At 39.2% G+C, this 21,445-nt stretch overlaps 1 protein-coding gene across 5 annotated transcripts in view; it reads left to right on the top strand.

Moving 5' to 3' along the window:
• Positions 1–21,207, top strand: part of TMCC2 (transmembrane and coiled-coil domain family 2) — a 236,226-nt gene extending 215,019 nt beyond the window's left edge. For all 5 annotated transcript variants that reach the window (XM_053706619.1, XM_053706621.1, XM_053706620.1 and 2 more), the window contains 2 exons: positions 13,732–13,867; positions 19,314–21,207. In XM_053706619.1, the coding sequence (XP_053562594.1) occupies positions 13,732–13,867; positions 19,314–19,625 (448 nt within the window). In that variant the 3' untranslated portion in view covers positions 19,626–21,207. The remainder of the gene's footprint in view (positions 1–13,731; positions 13,868–19,313) is intronic.
• Positions 21,208–21,445: the final 238 nt, after the last annotated feature.

Genomic DNA, 21,445 nt, shown 5'->3' with positions numbered 1-21,445 from the left:
GACAAGCACCACAGCTGTAATAAAACAACAATTTATTCCAGACAACTTTAAAATGGTGAAGGTCAGCAGTATCCAGTGAAAAAATGGTTAAAAAGAGCAGAGCAAAATAGGGCTTACGCATTTCAGCATGAAGCCGTAGTCATAGCTTAACATTTTGCTGACACCCTCAAGTTTAAAAGCACACTCTGTAAGCTAATTGGTTATCAGAGTAACTCCTCTTTTAACTCTTTGTTAACATTCCAGAAACTGTGTGATAATGGATACACTAGTGTAGTTTATAAAACTGCTGAACATTTTATTAGGGATACTTTACCCTTTACTTTCTATTGTAAATATTATTCATTTAAGACCAATATAGAGGGAATATATTGACACCTTACAATACCTTTATACCTCGATATGTCAAATTTTATAGAATCTCAGCAATATTATTCTAATTGGTATGCGAAAAGATATATAGAATGCATTTAGTTAGTATAGACAATCTAAATACAATTTGCAGGTAGTTTTAACGTTATATCATATCCTAAAAAAAAAAAAAAAAATTCACAGAATATTGGGGAAATAACTTTTTGGATTATAATCAGCATATCTATAGACAAAGTCTAACCAAATTCTTACGGTGCAACACTAAATTCTTCCTATTCGCCGGGATATATCCCTCTGACAAATCTAGGATAAAGACAATAGCTTAATCCAGTACTTATGAATTAATGTGTAAAGCATCTTACTGAGCCAATGCAGTCACAATATGTCTTATGTAATCAATATAGTTCGACCTCAATCTAAAATTGCCATATATAAATACTGATATCCTCAACTGTGATAAAAAATTAGGTTGTGTGATATTTATGATTACTATGTAGCTCCAACTCCATGTTTGACCTGTAAGGCTAACTGATAAGACATTTCATGTAATATGTGCTTATGCAATAGGGAGGACAGATATGACGAGATCATCTGGCATGTATCTACTCCCAGTAATTGATCAAGTCATATCTTGAGTTCAGGCCCTCTGGATGTCTTGTTCTTAATCTGAACATCCAGAAGGCCTCCCTTTTGGCAAGTAGTTTTTCCACATCACCCCCTCTTTTTGGTGTTTTAACCTTCTCAATGGCACACCATCGCAGTGTGTTGATATCACCTTTATGTTTGTTTTTAAAGTGCCACACCAGTGGGATGTTAGATTTTCCCCTAGTAATTGTGTATAAGTGTTCTCTGATTCTTGACTTTATGTCTCTAGAGGTGAGACCTATATATTGCAATCCACATACGTGGCAATATAATAGTTAAATGTCCTCTGTAGATATGCAATTTAAACAGGATAGTATTTTGAACGTTTCCCCTGTTATGTGTGAAGTAAACTGCTTGGTTTTCATTAAGTATTCACACGGCTTGCATTTGTGGTGACCACAAGGGTACATACCCAAGCTGGTTAACCATGATGAGGGTCTGTCTGGTTCAGTTTTCAAAAGAGTGGGAGACAGCTTCGCTCCCAAAGTCGGACATTTTTTGGAACTACATCTGACCCCTGCATTCACAAGGTCTACTAGTTTATCATCCGCCTCTAAGATGTGAAAATGTTTTTTTATTATTTTCACATTCTCTGGAAATTGCTTGCTATAATTGGTGATGAAATTGACCCCTTGATATTGTTCATTGCTCTTACTTTTTTCCATCAGTAGAGAAGATCTCTGCAAACCATCAACCTTTCTTTTAGCTGTCTTTATGACTTTGTTGGTATAGCCTCTCTCTTTTAATCTATGTTCCAATTCCCTTGCCTCATGTGAGAAGTCGCTTTCTAGTGTGCAGTTCCTTTTAAGGTGTATAAATTCTCCTTTGGCAACTGCTCCCACTGTATGTTTGGGGTGGCAACTTCTCCCATGAAGCAATGAATTTCCCGATATTGGCTTCCTATAAATTTTGGTAATCACTGTTCTACCACTGTCACCCTTAAAGGGATACTAAACCCAATTTTTTTCTTTCATGATTCAGATAGAGCATGAGATTTTAAGCACCTTTATAATTTACTCCTATTATCAATTTTTTTTGTTATCATGCTATCTTGATTTGAAAAAGCAGTACTGTAAGCTTTAGAGCCGGACCATTTTTTGTTCAGCACATGGGTAGCACTTGCTGATTTGTGGCTAAATGTAGCAAACCAATCAGCAAGCTCTACCAAGGTGCTGAACTAAAAATGGGCCAGCCCCTAACCTTTTATTACTGCTTTTTCAAATCAGGGTAACATGAGAACAAAGAAAAATTGATAATAGGAGTAAATTAGAAAGTTGCTTAAAATTGCATGCTCTATCTGAATCATGAAAGAAAAAATTGGGGCTAGTATCCCTTTAAGGGTGATATCCAAAAAATGTATAGTATCAGGATTTGTTTCATAAGTGAAACTTAGTCCCACTTTATTCTTGTTCAAAAGTTTTACAAATTCAAGGATGTCTTCCACCCTCCCCCTCCAAATGAAGAGAAGGTCATCGATGTATCTTCCATATAGGAAAATATCGTTTTGGTAGACATTTCTATCTCCAAAGATGTGGAGCTGCTCCCACCAACCTAAAAATAGGTTGGCATAGGAGTGTGCAAATTTGGCCCCCATAGCGGTTCCACACCTCTGGAGATAGAAAGTATCTTGGAATTGGAAAAAATTATGGGTTAATAGGAACCTAGTTACCCTGATCACATATTCCTGAAAACACATAGAGAATTCTGAATGGAATTTCAGATAATACTCAATAGCCTTAATACCTTCTTCGTGCGGTATAGAGGAGTATAGGGCCACTGCATCCACAGTGACCCAACAAAACTCCTTCTGCCAGGTAATTTCTTTCATTAGGTTAAGTACCGACTTGGTATCTTTGATATAAGATGGCAAGGACTTAACAAAAGGGTAGAGTATCGAGTCCAGCCATTCTGACAGGCGTTCAAAAATGGAACCTATCCCACTAACAATGGGGTGGCCCTGGACTTGGTCCAGAGACTTATGCACCTTTGGAAGGTGGTGGAACAGGGGTGTTCTAGGGTGTTCTACATAAAGACATTGGGCTGTGGTTGTATCAATACACCCCTGCTCCACTCCATCATCCAATAGGTGACTGAATTCCTCTGCAAATTGATTAGTGGGATATCTGGCAAGTATTGTATAATTCTCTGTATTGGTTAATTGTCTTAAAGCCTCTTCTACATACCTCGATTTGTCCATGACAACCACGGTGCTCCCCTTGTCCGCAAGGGAGGAACCGCCCAGTAAGGATTATTATTATTATCGGTTATTTGTAGAGCACCAACAGATTCCGCAGCGCTAAGGATCCACGCATTGTGAGAAGGTATGTGAGGTGGGCCCGCCGTGGCATCAACTTTTATTGCAAGTGTACTTTGTTAAACGTCTTATGTTACCGAGCCATATAGCCAGTGTATGACATGTTATATTTGTCTGTGTAGCCACTTCTGCAGAATTTGGGCCTCAAGTACACCTCACAGACGCCACTACTATATCTTTACATACCGTCCTGGTACGAAGTTATATATTTATGAACTGGGTCAATTGCTTCACCTAGGTTATCTACATATCCAATCTTTTATTGTGGACTGCGAAAATAAAAATAAATATATATTTTTATAGTATACCCCCAAGTTTCTCACTTTTGCTTACTTTTCCTCTATCAGAGAGGAGTCATAAATCTCTGTACTGTCTGGGTCATAGGAGGTGGAGAGTGCCCCAGCCATTGGGGTATAAGGGTGCCGTTTTTCTATTAAAATAAGATGTTTTATTTCTCTAGTTCTCCGGTTATTGCACTAGCGATGGAGGATTCTGTTACTTTAGAGGCCACTCCCTCTATTCCCAAAGAGTAATTCCTGTTTATATGGTGAGGAGGCCCTAGTTCCCCCTCTCAATTATGTTCCATATGCCTTGATAATGTGATAATATCAAACATGTTTGATATCATGGAGCCGTCCACCTCTGAGGAGCTGTTGTCCGGTGAGGTGCGTACCCTACATTGTTATCTCTTTACACATGCAGTTTTCCCGTAGCATTGCTGATCCTCCATCTGGAGGGGGGCTTTTTTTCACCAGACGTTACTGCGCAGTTCAGTCGCCGGTGTCTGCAACCTTTAATGCTTTGATTCGCCCTGCTGTTACATATTGCACTCATTCCCAGAGTACATCAAATAATTTCTTTTTAAAGACACGATGAGTCCACGGATTTCATCCTTGTGGGATTACGCCTCCTGGTCAGCAGGAGGAGGCAAAGAGCACCACAGCAGAGCTGTATATATAGCTCCTCCCTTCCCTCCCACTCCAGTCATTCTCTTTGCCTACGTTAGTGAGAGTCGGGCTTCATCCGGAAATATTCTCCAACCTAATTCTCAAATGGGGTCGGCCGGAGTTGGATCTCATGGCATCTCGTCAGAATGCCAAGCTTCCGAGATACGGGTCCGGGTCCAGGTCCAGGGACCCTTAGGCCGAGCTGATAGATGCCTTGGCAGTTCCTTGGTCCTTCAGCCTAGCATATCTATTCCCCCCGTTTGCACTTCTTCCCCGGGTTATTGCTCGAATCAAACGGGAGAAGGGATCAGTGATCCTCATCGATTCTGCGTGGCCTCGCAGGTTTTGGTATGCCGATCTGGTGGACATGTCATCCCTGCCGCCTTGGAAACTTCCGTTGAGGAAGGGCCTTCTCATTCAGGGACCCTTCCTTCACCCGAATCTAGTTTTCTCTGCAACTGTCTGCTTGGAGATTGAACGCTTAATTCTACCCAAGCGGGGTTTCTCTGATTCGGTCATAGATACCTTAATTCAGACACGTAAACCTGTAACTAGGAAGATTTACCATATGATATGGCTTTAATATCTTTAGTGGTGTGCATCCAAGGGCTACTCATGGATTAGAGTTAGGATTCCCAGGATTACAATATAATTCACCTTACCTTATTTTTCATTCGGATAAGGTGGTTTTCCGTACTAAACTTGGTTTTCTTCCTAAGGTTGTTTCAGACAAGAACATTAATCAGGAGATTGTTGTTCCTTCCTTGTGTCCTAATCCTTCTTCTCAGTAGGAACGTCTTCTACACAATTTGGACGTAGTCCATGCTTTAAAATTTTATTTGCAAGCGACTAAGGATTTTCGTTAGTCGTCTTCTCTATTTGTAATTTTTTCTAGAAAACATAAGGGTCAGAAAGCTACGGCTACTTCTCTTTCCTTTTGGCTGAAGAGTATCATCCGTTTTGCATATGAGACTGCTGGACAGCAGCCTCCTGAAAGAGTTACGGCTCATTCCACCAGGACTGTTGCTTCCTTATGGGCATTCAAAAATGATGCTTCTGTTGAACAGATTTGCAAGGCTGCAACTTGGTCCTCTCTTCTCACTTTTTCTAAATTTTACAAATTTGATACCTTTGCTTCGACTAAGGCTGTTTTTGGGAGAAAGGTTCTTCAAGCAGTGGTGCCTTCTGTTTAGGTTCCCTGTCTTGTCCCTCCCTTATCATCTGTGTACTCTAGCTTTGGTATTGTATCCCACAAGTAAGGATGAAATCCGTGGACTCATCGTGTCTTTAAAAAGAAAAGAAAATTTATGCTTACCTGATAAATTTGTTTCTTTTTAGACTGGATGAGTCCACTGCCCTCCCTGTTCTATGAGACAGGTTATTAATTTTGCAAACTTCAGGCACCTCTGCACCTTGGCTTTTCCTTTCTCTTCCTAACTTCAGTCGAATGACTGGAGTGGGAGGGAAGGGAGGAGCTATATATACAGCTCTGCTGTGGTGCTCTTTGCCTCCTCCTGCTGACCAGGAGGCGTAATCCCACAAGTAAGGATGAAATCCGTGGACTCATCTTGTCTAAAAAGAAACAAATTTAACATAAATTTTCTTTTTTTGGATTTAACTGATAGGGTTATCCGAGGATGAAGTTATTTCTGAGACTTCAGAGTAAGAACTTTCTGGGTTGGAGTCTACTGCCTCTAAACCTCCAGCTGCGGAGGAACCAGACTTTAGTTTTTTTGGAATTTGCGCTTTCTTCTAAAGGAAGTTTTTGGCGAATTCAGAGGTTCCAGAGGTCATATTGCCTGATGAACCTTTAATTCCTAAATTGAATAGAGGTGGTGCCTTTCCTTCTCTGCTCCTATTAGATGGCGAACATTATTAGGAATGAAGGGGACAGGATTGAATTCCTTTTTTCCCTCTTCTCCCTATAACAAATTGTTCCCGGTCCTGGTCTCTCAATGGAGTTGTAAGGTTCCGTCCCTAAATGGAGTGGCGTTATCTTCACCTTTGCTAAAACGTACTACTATCCCACTTGAGGATAGTTCTTTGTTTGAAGAGCCCATGGATAAGAGCTGGAAACTCTGTTAAGGAAGATGTTTCAACATACAGGATATTTGTTTCAACCGGTGGCGGCTGTTGCCACAGTTGCTAGAGAAACTACCTTTTGGTGTGACTCCTTATAGGATTTGATCGAGGTGATGGGTCCCTTCATGTTCCTCAGGAAATATTTACGACCTTGAGGGTTGCTAATTCTTTTATCTGTGTCAGATTATTCGCTATGCTATGGCTTCAGCTTTTTCTGTTCAGGCCCGTTGGGCTCTGGCTGAAGTCATGGTCTGTGGATTGGACTTCTAAGTCTAGACTTCTTCCTCCCCTTGAAGGGAATGATTTTGTTTGGTCCAGGCCTGGACTCAATTATCCGCACGGTCACAGGGGGCAAGGGTGCCCTCCTACCACAAGAGTATATGAACTAGTATAAGGGACGATTGTCGTTCCTTTCGTTCTGATAAAGCCCATGTCAGCTGTTCTCTGCTAAGCTAGAGCAATCCAAGAAGTCTTGGAAACTGGCTCAGTCCTGGATAAATCCAAGCAGAGCAAAAGCCTGCCAAGTCTAAGTCGGCACGAATGGGCTGTCCCCTGTCCTCTTTTGGATCGTTTAGGGGGCAGTATGTCACTCTTTTCAGTCGCTTGGTGTAGGGACATGCAGGATCCATTGGTCCTAGAGGTCATAGCTCAAGGTTTTTAGATAGGTATTAAGTCTCAGCCACCCAAGGGCAGATTCCTTCTTTCTTTCTGACACAGTAAGGAGGGAAGCCTTTCTGGGGCATGCACGGGATTTGTCCTCTTAGGAGTTATTGTCCCAGTGCCTATCACAGTGAGAGGTTTGGGATACTATTCAAACCTTTTCATGGTCCCTAAAAAGGAGGGAACTTTCCGTCCGATTCTGGACCTAAAGTGCTTAAGCAAGTTTTTATATGTACCCTCGTTCAAGATGGAGACAATAAGGGCCATTCTTCCCCTAGTTCGAGAGGGACAGTTCATGACCACGATAGATCTGAATGATGCTCCCTTCACGTACCAATCCTCTAGGACCACTTCCAACCCCTAAGGTTGCATTCCTGGACCAGCATGTCCAGTTTATTGCCCTTCCGTTTGGTCTAGCTACAGCTTCAAGAAATTTTTCAAAGAGTGGACCATTCGGAATCTTTCCTCTGTCTTCTTCGTTCCCATGAATGGAAGATAATCTAGAGAGAGTTCTCTTGTGTCAATTACCAGGGTCGAATCACGGGTACTATAATAGTCTCCATAGACATGAGAATATTTCTATCAGACCAGAGACGTTGCAAGCTAGCTTCAACACATCTTGCCCCCCAGATCTCCTTAAGTCCATCTGTGGCTCGGTGTATGGAGGTGCTTGGTCTCATGGTGTCCGGCATGGACATAATTTCCCTTGCCAGGTTTCACCTCAGACTGTTGCAACTGTGAATGCTGAAGGAGTGGAACGATGATCATTCGGATCTGTCTTAACAGATATCTCTGGACAACCGATCGAGAGAATCGCTCTCTTGGTGGTTCTATCCGGATCACTTGTCCTGAGGGACGTCCGTCTTAAGACCATCCTGGGTGATTGTGACTACGGTTGCGAGTCTGTCAGGATGGGGAGCTGTTTGGGCTGCCAGGAAGGCACAGGGCCTATGGTCTCAGGAGGTAAAGCTCCCTCCTGACCTCATTTTGGATCTTCGGGCAATATACAATGCTCTGAAGGCTTGGCCTCTGCTGGGTTCGTCCCAGTTATTCAGTTTCCAATCAGACAATATATCCTCGGTGGCTTACATCAACCATCAGGGGGGAACGAGAAGCTCCCTAGTTATGAGGGAAGTATCTCGGATTCTAGTGTGGGGGAGATACACATTTGTTCGCTGTCAGAGATCCAAATTCCGGGTGTGGACAACTGGGAAGCGGATTTCCTCAGCAGACAATCCTTTCATCTGGGTGAATGGTCTCTCCATTCCGAGTGTTAGCAGAGATTTGCTAGAGGAAGATCTTATGACGTCTCAATACCAAGCTACCCAGATATGGGTCGTGGTACAGGGATCCTCAGGTGGAGCTAACAGATGCATTAGCGGTGCCTTGGAGGTTCAATCCAATTTATCCTTTCTGGCCGTTTCCACTACTTCCTAGTGTAGTGTCTCGAGTCAAAAAGGCGTCAGTGATACTGATTGCTCCGTCTTGGCCGCAAAGGATATGGTTCACAGATATAGTGGGGATGTCATCATCTCCTCCATGGAAGTTACCTTGTTGCAGGGATCTGCTGACCAAGGTTTCTTTGTTCATCATTGTCTAGATTATCTGAGGCTGACTGCGTGGATATTGAACGCTTAGTCCTAGCCAAGAGAGGGGTTTCTGAGAGACTTATTTTTATTCTTATCAAGCTTGTAAGCTGGTTGCTCATCACATCTATCATAAGGTGTGGAGGACCTACTTATTCTGTTCGCAAGGATGAACTGGAGAAGGGCCTTTCTGCAAGTCCCCTGATGGGACAGTTTTCGGCCCTGTCTGTGTTACTGCACAAGAGGTTCGCAGAGCTTCCAGATGTGCAGCCATTTGTTAAGGCTCTGCCGGGATCAGACCTGCCGATAAGACTGTTTTATTAACCATGTTAGGTTTCTTCCTAAGGTTGTGTCAATTCGCAACATCAATCAAGAGATTGTGGTTCCTTTTTTTAATCCTCCTTCATCGAAGGAACATTTACAATGTATTTTTGGATGTGGTTTGTGCCTTGAAGTTCTATCTTCGGCCACAAAGGAATTTGGCCAAACCTCTTTTTCTGTTTGCTCTCTCTCCGGGAAGCGTAGAGGTCAGAGGGCCTCTTCGACTTTCTTACCTTTTTGATTGAGGAGTGTCATCCGTTTCGCATAGAGACGTCGGGACATAAGCTTCCTCTGTTCATTACGGCTCATTCTATGAGAGCAGCGGTCGCATCTATCATAGGTGTGGAGGACCTACTTATTCTGTTCTCCAGGATGACCTGGAGAAGGGCCTTTCTGCAAGTCCCCTGATGGGACAGTTTTCGGCCCTGTCTGTGTTAATGCAGAAGAGGTTCGTTGAGCTTCCAGATGTGCAGCCTTTTGTTAAGGCTCTGCTGGGATCAGACCTGTGTTTAGATCTAGGCTCCTCCTTGGAGTTTAAATCTTGCTCTTAAAGTGTTGCATTGGGCTCCGTTGGAGCCTATGCATGAAGTAGACACAAAATTGTGGTCTGGGAAGGTTCCTTTTCTACTGGCTATTGCTTATGCATGCAGAGTATCTGTAATTGCTGCTTTGCAATGTGCCCCTCCTTATCTGGCTATTCATGCCGATAAGACTGTTTTACGAACCATGTTAGGTTTCTTCCTAAGGTTGTGTCAGTTCGCAACATCAATCAAGAGATTGTGGTTTCTTTTTTATGTCCTAATCCTCCTTCGTCGAAGGAACGTTTACAATGTATTTTTGGATGTGGTTTGTGCCTTGAAGTTCTATCTTCAGGCCACAAAGGAATTTGGACAAACCTATTCTTCTGTTTGCTCTCTATCCGGGAAGCGTAGAGGTCAGAGGGCCTCTTCGACTACCTTACCTTTTTGATTGAGGAGTGTCATCCGTTTTGCATAGAGACGGCGGGACATAAGCCTCCTCTGTGGATTACGGCTCATTCTATGAGAGCAGCGGTTTCCTTTTGGGCCTTCTAGGATGAGGCCTCTATGGATCTGATTTGTAAGGCGGCTACCTGGTTTTCCTTACATACTTTTTCAAAATTTTACAAGTTTTATGTTTTTTCTTCTGCTGAAGCAGCCTTCGGGAGAAAGGTTTTGCAGGCTGTGGTGCCCTCAGATTGGGTCCGCCTCTCTTTTTTCCCTCCCGTTAGCATTCCGTGTACTCTAGAGCTTGAGTATATGTTTCCCAAAAGTACGAAATGCAGCTGTGGGCTCTTCCCATATTAAGATGGAAAACATAAATTATGCTTACCTGATAATTTAATTTCCATCTATATGGGAAGAGTCCACAGCTCCCGCCTGTGTTCTACGGTGGGCGGTCCTAAAAAATTTTTTTTTCTTCTGGCACCTTTTTCACCCTGATATTTCTCCTACTGTTCCTTGTTCCCTCGGCAGAATGACTGGGGTTATGAGGAAGTGGGGGCGGTATTTAAGCCTTTGGCTGGGTGTCTTTGCCTCCTCCTGGTGGCCAGGTTCAGTATTTCCCAAAAGTAAGGAATGCAGCTGTGGACTCTTCCCATACAGATGGAAATTAAATTATCAGGTAAGCATAATTTATGTTTTTGGGTCAAAAGTTGGTGGGAGTGGGGTGTTAGAAAAAATGCCACTGAAAAGTGCCTTTACATTGCGGTCTATGGAAACTGTGTGTTCCCAGTAAATGTATATGGTTATATAAATATATACAGGTAGCCCTCAGTTTACGCCAGGGTTAGGTTCCAGAAGGAATGGTTGTAAATCGAAACCGTTGTAAATTGAAACCCAGTTTATAATGTAAGTCAATGGGAAGTGAGGGAGATAGGTTCCAGGCCCCTCTCAAAATTGTCATAAGTAACACCTAATACATTATTTTTAAAGCTTTGAAATGAAGACTTTAAATGCTAAACAGCATTATAAACCTAATAAAATAATCACACAACACAGAATATATAATTAAACTAAAATAAATGAACAAAAACATTTGCTAAACAGCATTATAAACCTAATAAAATAATCACACAACACAAACTTCACTTGCATTATTCTGCAAACAGTTCTTTCTATGCATTCCAATCTGGACTGATTTATAGACAGTAAGATCTTGTTCCTTTGAAATCTGCTCAATAGCTCAGGTCTGGTTAAACTGATTAAATTCAGCTTGCTTGGCTTTGCTGCAATACAACGGGACAGCTCCACCTACTGGCTATTTTAATAAATGCACTGCTTTTCAATGCTTTTCAATAGCAGTCACATGACTGGAAAAAAAGGTTGTTATTCTGAAACGGTGTAAATTGAACCGTTGTAAAACGAGGGCCACCTGTATTTATTTGTGAATATGTGTATATACACATATTAACACATACATATATATGTATATAATCATATACACATATATATTTAAATTTGCTGCCATCACTGCGCTACATACCCCCTTCGTTGCACTTAGGTTCTGATGCCTATGGAAGCGCGCTGTCATGAGCGCAATACTTCCCAGCAATGTGAATGCGAGGTCGCGTTCGCATTGCTAACAACTTGTAATACCAGCTCACATTATCGTGCGCTGGTATTACACAGTGGAGCGCAAATATCACTTTCATGAAAGAGATATTTAGCGCCCCACTTGTAATCTGGCCCTTAGTGTTTAATGCACCTTTAAGAAACATTACTCGTTACATTTTTAATCTTTCAGTGTAGCTCCCTCAATTTTAGTTGGTTCCTCCACTAGAGATATTTTTACACATAGATACAAATATATTGTCACTATTTCTATCACAGTATGTTAGCATCCAAATACATCAGGAGTATGTAGAACTCGGTGATAGATGTCATTTTAGGAGATAAGTTACACTTATAGTCACCAGAATCACATTTACATGTTGTAAAAAAATGAATTATATATTGTAGCTACAAATAGAAAAACAAAATCCATATTTATTTATGTTTTGTGTAAACTACATGAGTCATAAATCCATGAAGCCATTAATCTCCCGCTATACTGTTTTATGGGTATAACAAGTAGGTCTTTTTAAGTTATTCACATTCCTTATCAGTCAGTGTCTGTATCCTTGAGCTGTTGTCTGGCAGATAGTCCCCTGAGGTGAAAGAACAGTTGCTCCAGAAGAAAACAATATGACAAGAATTACTTTTTTTATTGAATTTCTTTTGCATAATTTCTCTGCAAAGTATATTGCCGGCAGTAACAATGACAGGACTTCAGAGCCTTAAACTCTCAGAACCCACTTCTTAAGCTGTGTTGACATCATCACAGAGCTGATAGGATGAGGTATGAAAAGCAGTCACCCATCCTTTGTACCTGAGGCACTCCTAGATATGCAAAGAATGTCTGTTTCATTTGTGCTAACTTTACTATTGTTATGGGTGATGATTTTCAAGGCAAGTACAACTTTTTTGTAGTGCCCTTGCTATTAAAATAATAGTAACATTTTAGGCTTGGTTATCTAAACCTCACCAGATCTTTCTCGCCGACTCTCGCGGGGGCTGCCCTGGTGGAATGATCGTAAAAGAGGGGCAGTCCCTGCGAGTGGCGAGATGGCTCCTATTTAAAGTAATGGAGCTCGCTAGAGAGGTACACTTCTCTCCTTAGAGCAAAGTTACAGTGAGCAGGGGGGTACACTTCCAAAATGAAATCCTACAGCCAATATAAATTACATTACTCTTCTTTCTGCGTATAGCATCTTACATTCGCCTATATTTTCGTATGCATGCATGAGTTTTTCTATTAGGGTTATATATTTTTGTAGTGTTTTGAGAAAAGCTTGCCACCTTTTAGTTGGCGCGAAAAAAATGTGAGATCTGTAGTGCGAAAATCTTTACAGAATTACACTTGGATTAGAGAAACATTTTCATATACACCCATGGAAAGCCTATGTTCAACCCATTCTCCGAAAAAACAACAATTGTGCTTTACATTTTGTACTTATAACTTCGAATTTCTGTGTGTTTTTGCACATTCAGTGTGCATAAATTATGATTTATGCTGTGCATATTTAATTTGATTTATTCCTATGTAATTTACAAACAAATTTTATGTTTTTGGTAAAATAAGAATTTTGTTACGATTTTTGATGCACCTTAACAATACAATTTTTTCCTCCTTATTTTTGTGTGAATAATTCAATTATTTGTTTTGTGTGATGTTTAAAATACAAATTTTATTGTGCACTTTTCATACGAAAATGCAGCGTACGCCCCTTAGCGAGACACCCTGTTTTCAGAGTAAAAAGTGGCTTTAGATCATTCTACCAGTGAAATAGAAGGACTGGCGAACATTCTTTTATAATCTTGCCAGCCGAGAGAACTTTAGATCATCAATCACTTTGTCTTCTAAGAAAGGTGGTGGCCAATACTTGATGGGGGCTTATGCTAACATTTTGTAAACAGTGAAGAAAATATGTTTTAGAATATGATATACCAGCTAGTGCCTCTGAATCTTCACAAATGACTTTGATGGATGATGTTGACGCTTTGTAAAACAAAATTGTGATAAACAGTGATAATGAAAAATGTGTTTGCAACTGACCTTGTGATACAAATGTTTTGGGGGTTTTAAAACATTGGGACATGTCTTAACAATAGATTTAACAAATATATACATTAAAGCTAGTGTCACTTTTAAAAACTGTTATGACTATTATCAAGTTTCATGGTATTGTGCAATATGTTATTGTCAAAGTAGGGACTGGATGTGATCATTTTACCCTCCTTATATGCAGGTATGAGCGGTTGGAAGAGCAGCTTAATGATTTGACAGAGCTCCACCAGAATGAGATGACTCTCCTGAAGCAGGAGCTGGCCAGCATGGAAGAGAAGGTGGCTTATCAATCATATGAGCGAGCCAGGGATATCCAGGTATATTAGTGGTGCCGATCACCTCTTTCGTTTAATTGCACATTCTTCCTTAGCGCCAGATTACAAATGGAGCGCTAATTAACACTCCCGCTCGAGCGTTAACTGCGCTAGAAGTAAGCTTTTTTGGCGCATTGGGTTGCGCTCGTATTATGAGTTGAAAGTAATCCGTTTTCGTTCACGCGCTAACCCGAGGAGCGCAAGAAGCCATCCTTAGAATATCGCACGCACGATTAACTATTCTCCCATAAAAGTCAAACCCTATATATATATATATATAGGGGAGTGTTTCCCTGAAACTTCACAAGGAATTAAACCACATTTTGTTTGAAAGACCAGTGAGTGCCTTCTTTATTCTTTGTTTATTTAACTGCTGGCACTCTGGCACAGAGATTTGGAAGGTGAGAGTGCACTTTTGCTTAATTGGATATATATATATATATATATATACATACACACACAGATGTATTTATAGACATATATACACATATAAATACATATGTACACATACTGTATATAGACATATATATAAGTGCATTGGATCCCTTGTAAAAGCATATTTATGCAATAATCATATTTAATAAAGTGTTATACTGGGTATTTACTGCAAATATTTGACATTCCAATGTTCTTCACATAGGGGAATATGTTCTAAGTATTTTTAAATATATATTAATAAATATATATATCTGTATCTATCTATACCTATATATAATCATGTGTGTATATATATATATATATATATATATATATATATATACTGTATATATATATATATAGTACCAAAATACCATCAGATATATAGAAATGTGTATTTATGAATAAATAGAACATATTCTTCTACGTGCAGAACATTGGAATGTGAAATATTAATATTTTCATGTCAGGTTAGCGCACAGTAGGATGTTAGGGGTTTTTTCCACTTTTTTTCCTCCATTGACTTCTATGAGGGAATAGGTTATTGCGTGCATAATATTCTAATTGCTCTTTTTAATTTCAACTCATAATACTAGCTCAACCGACGCACAAACAGTTTACTTCTAGCACAATTACCGCTCTAGCGAAAGTGCTAAATAATGCTCCACTCGTAATCTGGCCCTATGTATTTAAACTTTACCACCATTGTTTGTTTGAAATGTATTTTGCATCCCTGTAATACTGCAATTTTCTAGAAAAGCAAAAATGTTTCTGGTTTAAAGGGACAGTAAAGTCAAAATTAAACTTTCATGATTCATATAGAGCAAGTCATTTTACACAACTTTCCAAATTCACTTCTATTATTTAATGTGTTTTGTACTCTTTGTATCCTTTGCTGAAAAGCTTTCCATAAATTGACTCAGGTGCAGCAATGCACTGCTGGGAGCCAGCTGCTGATTGGTGGCTACACATATAATGTATTGTTATTGGATCACTGATGTGTTCAGCTAGCTTCCACTAGTGCATTGCTGCCCATTCAACAATTGGTACCAAGAGAATGAAGCAAATAGGATAATAGATGTAATTTGTAAAGTTGTTTAACCCCTTTACGCCATGTGACAACACGTGTTCGTCATCAACGTAATGCTTTCAGCACAGATAACAATCACGTGTTGTCACTCAACGTCCCACGCTCTTACGGGACTATGAAGTAGACAAGTGTCCCTGCATCACTGGGGGTCACCAAGCCCTGGATACCGAGAAGTGCACAGTATCTGCGCAAGACTTAAAGGGACAGTCTACACCGAAATTGTTATTGTTTAAAAAGATAGATAACGCCTTTACTACCCATTCCCCAGCTCTGCACAACCAACATTGTTTTATTAATATACTTTATAACATTTAAACCTCTAAATTTCTGCCTGTTTCTAAGCTACTACAGCCAGCCTCTTATCACATCCTTTTTTATTTGCTTTTCACAACAAGAGACTGCTAATTCATGTGTGGCATATAGATAACATTGTGCTCACTCCCGTGGAGTTGTGCATGACACAGCACTAATTGGCTAAAATGCTAGTCAATAGATACTAAATAAATAGCCATGTGATCAGGGGACTGTCAGAAGAGGCTTAGATACAAGGTAATCACATAGGTAAAAAGTGTATTAATATAACTGCGTTGGTTATGCAAAACTGGGGAATGAGTAAAAAAAGGAGCTGGATGGGGGTAAGTGTTTAAACCCCTTAATCTGAGCTCCCTTAAGTCCTAGAGACCCCCAAGACCCACCATTTGAAAGGTAATTGCCTGCTGTTTCAAACAGTGTGTGTCTGTGGGGTATAAAGTATAAGTAAAATATAAAATAATAAACATGTTTAGGCAAATTATCACGTTATAACAGGCCCATAGACAACCCATCTTCACTTATTTTAAAGCCCAGAAGCGCCTCTTTAAAATAAAGCCCCTATATAAGTTTTAATAGCCAGGTTATCACAGTGGTAATAGTGATCACCTGGTGTGAATAAATGTCCATTTATTTGCAGAGGCTCATGGGAGCCCTATGCTCAGATCAAAGTTACATAACTATAGCTTATTTGTATGAGGGTAACCCCTTTATTCCCTATAACTATAACGGTTAGAAAACACACACACACACTACTGTTTTGCATAACCAACACGTTTATATTAATATAATTTGTACCTCTGCAGAGGCTTAGATACAAGGTAATCACAGACTGCCCCTTATCTCAGGGCTATTTCTTTATCTATTGACTTACATTTTAGCCAATTAGTGCTGTGTCCTGCTCAGCTCCACAGGAATGAGCACAATGTCCTCTATATGGCCCAGATGAATTAGCAGTGTCTTATTGTGAAAAGCTAAAAAAAACACATTTTTATAAGAGGCTGTCTGTAGTGGCTTAGAAACAGGCAGTAATTTAGGGATTTAAATGTTATAAAGTATATTAATATAACAATGTAACTTGTGCAAAGCTGGGGAATTGGTAGTATAGGTGTTATCTATCTTTTTAAACCATAACAACTTTGGTGTAGACTGTCCCTTTAATACCTATACCTACAGTATATAAATATTTATCTGTCTTAATTTTTGTCCCATTTTTCACTCTACAAACATACAAACTCTTAATTCTTTCAAGCCCTTAAAGGGACATTAAACACTAAATAAATGCTAGATAGAATGTTGCGTTCAAAGAAAAGATTAGTCTGAGAATACCATGTAGATGTTTTTCTTAAAGTTTCATTAGCTGTTTGAATATTGACAAAATAAGTGTAAAAGTTTTAATGTCTATAAAATAATACTATGTATGTTATTTACTCTGCTGTGGCCAGTTAGGGACAGATATAAATAGGTCACTAGAGTGTGCAACCAATGGCTGTGTGCAATATAACAGAGTTCTGCACTTCCATTTCTAACAGGAACTGAAAAGCTCACAATTTTAGAATTGAATTACAGGAAAAAGGGGAAAATAAATAATGAAAGGGTATCACATAGTTTTCTTTTTTATATATATATATGTGGACAAAGAGAAAGATTGTGACACCGGCGCAAGTATAGGTAATGCTAGTAAAAATTCCTGAAAATAAATATTATTATATTGTAATATTATAATTATAAATGAAGTGTAGTTAGCTCACTATGCAGCCCCAAAATTACTTATTAGAAAAGTGGGATCCCCAAACCCCACAAGACTAATAGAGCCCAAAAAATATAGAACCAAGAGAAGGTAAAATATAGAGGCGCTTAGTGTGAGGAGCTAGTTACAGTATCTATAATAAGACACATAAAGTACAAAGAGTTACAATAATTCCCTGCTGATTGATATTAGGGGCAAAAACCCAGATACATATATAAAGCTATCACAATGTTTGCAGTTATATTGTTTACAATTATGTTGCTAATATCAAATACCTGCAGCTATCTGTATAATATATAGAGATACTAGTCTAGCAAATAATGTTGATATTACTAGAACACCACAGAGGACAAAAAGTTTCGCAGTACATACAGTTAGTACAGGCAATTTTCCAAAGAAAAACCACAAGAATGTGCATGCAGTTAGAGTCCATATGTGAAACTGTTGTGCAAAAAAAGGAAAAAAGGTGGAAATCCCAAGGTGGCAGATCACACTGTCCCCTCAAGGGGTTCTACTTACTCTCCTTTACCTCAATCTGTATGAGGTAAGTGTCGCGTGGGGTAAGTAGAAAGTCCTTCCTTGTAGTGGCAAGTGTCCTATGGCTTGTTTCCTGTCTTCCAACGCTTTCACTCACATAGATGAGATGGGAAAAAGCAGAAAAGTAGTAATAGTGCAACCCCGTTAATAAGGATATATATGCACAATTCTGTATAGAATAGCACTCACACTAGACAATCTCAAATGGATATGAGGTATTTTATTAGCATAATAGGATAAAACCAGGTATTGGCATGAACAGTATTCGTATTTTAAAAACAGTTCAGTGCAAGACAAATATAGCATATGAAAGTCCTAACGCGTTTCGAAGGTCTACACACATACACGACCACTTTTCCTCTGAAGAAGAAGGTTGTGTATGTGTGTAGACCTTCGAAACGCGTTAGGACTTTCATATGCTATATTTGTCTTGCACTGAACTGTTTTTAAAATACGATTACTGTTCATGCCAATACCTGGTTTTATCCTATTATGCTAATAAAATACCTCATATCCATTTGAGGTTGTCTAGTGTGAGTGCTATTCTATACAGAATTGTGCATATATATCCTTATTAACGGGGTTGCACTATTACTACTTTTCTGCTTTTTCCCATCTCATCTATGTGAGTGAAAGCGTTGGAAGACAGGAAACAAGCCATCGGACACTTGCCACTACAAGGAAGGACTTTCTACTTACCCCACGCGACACTTACCTCATACAGATTGAGGTAAAGGAGAGTAAGTAGAACCCCTTGAGGGGACAGTGTGATCTGCCACCTTGGGATTTCCACCTTTTTTCCTTTTTTTGCACAACAGTTTCACATATGGACTCTAACTGCATGCACATTCTTGTGGTTTTTCTTTGGAAAATTGCCTGTACTAACTGTATGTACTGCGAAACTTTTTGTCATCTGTGGTGTTCTAGTAATATCAACATTATTTGCTAGACTAGTATCTCTATATATTATACAGATAGCTGCAGGTATTTGATATTAGCAACATAATTGTAAACAATATAACTGCAAACATTGTGATAGCTTTATATATGTATCTGGGTTTTTGCCCCTAATATCAATCAGCAGGGAATTATTGTAACTCTTTGTACTTTATGTGTCTTATTATAGATACTGTAACTAGCTCCTCACACTAAGCGCCTCTATATTTTACCTTCTCTTGGTTCTATATATATATATATATACGATTTATAATTTTAAGATCTCAAAGTGTTTAATGTCCCTTTAACAAAACTTTTCCATAACTTTTTAGCTACTACTCACAAACTCATTTCTCTGTCTCCTTCCTATCCTCTAAACTCCATATCTTATTGTTTCTGTTGCCCCTCAGGAAGCGGTGGAGTCCTGCCTCACCAGGATCACTAAGCTCGAGTTGCAGCAACAGCAGCAGCAAGTTGTACAACTTGAGGGAGTAGAAAATGCCAATGCGCGGGCTCTTTTGGGAAAGTTCATCAATGTGCTGCTGGCCCTAATGGCTGTGTTGCTGGTTTTCGTATCTACGACTGCTAGCTTCATCACCCCTCTAGTCAAGACTCGGCTACGTCTACTTTCCTCTATTTTATTCCTGCTTTCTCTCCTCACGCTATGGAGGCATTGGGACAATGTTACTTACTGCCTCGAACATGTTCTCCTGCCCAGTTGATCCTGTCTCCCTTATCCTTCGGACCTTCAACTTATTTCTGCCCTACCAGTGTGGACGAAAGACGTGGGGGAGCTGCTGCTGCTATCTAGCTCCCTCTCTATATATATATTTCTGGATCTGTTATGCATATATTGATACACAAAAATAGATCTTATTCTTATTTAAACAGGGCAGCTAATTGTCCTCTTGTCTTCAGCTCAAGAGGTAGAGGAGACGTACAGAGGAATATGAAAATCTGTTAAAGAGAATATGCTAATGGAGAGAATAGAAGAGCCACTGTACAAAACAGAGTTGAAGTGATGTATCATGGGATTGAAATGTTCTGCAGTGTGAATAATTTGCACTGCTCTGCATTATGGGAAGTAATATCTATGAAAGTGTGTACACGATAGATTACATACCTCCACATCATTGAAAATGAATTAATGTAGAGTGTGAGGCTATAATGAGGGTTATATCAGAGATAGTCATTCCAAAATTCTCACCTCTGTCCTTTATATGGACCCTATGCAGACATTAAAAAAAATAATGTCCATGACCTAACCCTACAGTCTTGCATGGCGAGAGAACATTGTTAGACTTGTTGTTAAGCTCTGTAGGGCTTTAAAATAGGGTCAACTATTTTACTTTTTATCAACTCTCAAAGAGTCATTAATTTATTACTAACATGGGGCTATGCATGTCAAGGTTATATGCACACAGTGAAGAAGGGACAGGAAGGGGCTAGCTAAAAGAGGTTAATTTATTGTAATTTAAAAAAAATGCAATAATTATTATAATATGTTCTGCAAGATCTGATGTAAGCTTGCACTCTAACATGACCTTCATAGTTTACTGGTCGACGAGGTAGGGTAGAGAAACTGCTTATGATGCTAAGTTGTCATACAGTGAATAGAAGTTATTGGGCTTCAAATATGATTCAAGTTATCATAAGCCTCTGACAGTTTTATCTGTTTTGTTTGTTTTAACTTTGCACACATTTGTGTTTATCTAAAATATATATTTTTATTTATTTTTCTTTTTTTTAAGAGTTGACATTTAAAAGTTTTTAATGAATTCTGAAAGTTTAAGAACCCTTACTTTTCAGTTTGTGATGTTTAGCTATATTAATGGCAAATATGCTCTTCAAAGCACGTTGTGCTTCATAAACAAGTGAAAACACTCAACCAACAATATAACAAGTATTATGTACCATTTTCTACAATTCTTTTTAACACTCCTATAGCAATAGCGGTGAAGAACACAGATGAAATCATTTTACATCTTTGGCCTGTATAACACATTTTATCCACTAAGTTTTAGTTTGTATTTTTAACCATTTTACCTGGGTATGTACAAATTGAGGACTATCACTATACATGATGGATACATATCACTTGATATTGTCTCTAGACGGGACATTTTGCACAATATACTGGGAGACAAATTAACCTATATGTTGTGGGTATATTGTTTGGAAGGACAGCCTACCCTCTCTTCCTGGGTTGCCGGTTTATGATTAGTGTCACAAAACAGTTTATGTTACAGATTTTCTTGCTTCTGTTCAGAAATAAACTTTACAACTTCAAAAAAATCAATAAAATGTTACTTTCTGTTGTTGGGACATGGAAGAAAACACCCTATAGACAGTAGAACATAATGTTGTAGCAAAGTGCAGGTATATTACCAGTGAGGACAAACCACTGTTGCTCTAGAATTACCTGGTAAGCTGTTTTCAGAAATGGAAACATCTTAGTTTTGGCCACTTTTGACACCATTCACATTACATTTTTAGAATTTTAAAATTTTGTGACACCTTACAAATCCTTAAAATAAATATA

This window comes from Bombina bombina, chromosome 3 (assembly GCF_027579735.1).
Source record: "Bombina bombina isolate aBomBom1 chromosome 3, aBomBom1.pri, whole genome shotgun sequence".
Lineage (NCBI taxonomy): Eukaryota > Metazoa > Chordata > Amphibia > Anura > Bombinatoridae > Bombina > Bombina bombina.
This window is presented reverse-complemented; position numbering and strand designations above follow the sequence as displayed.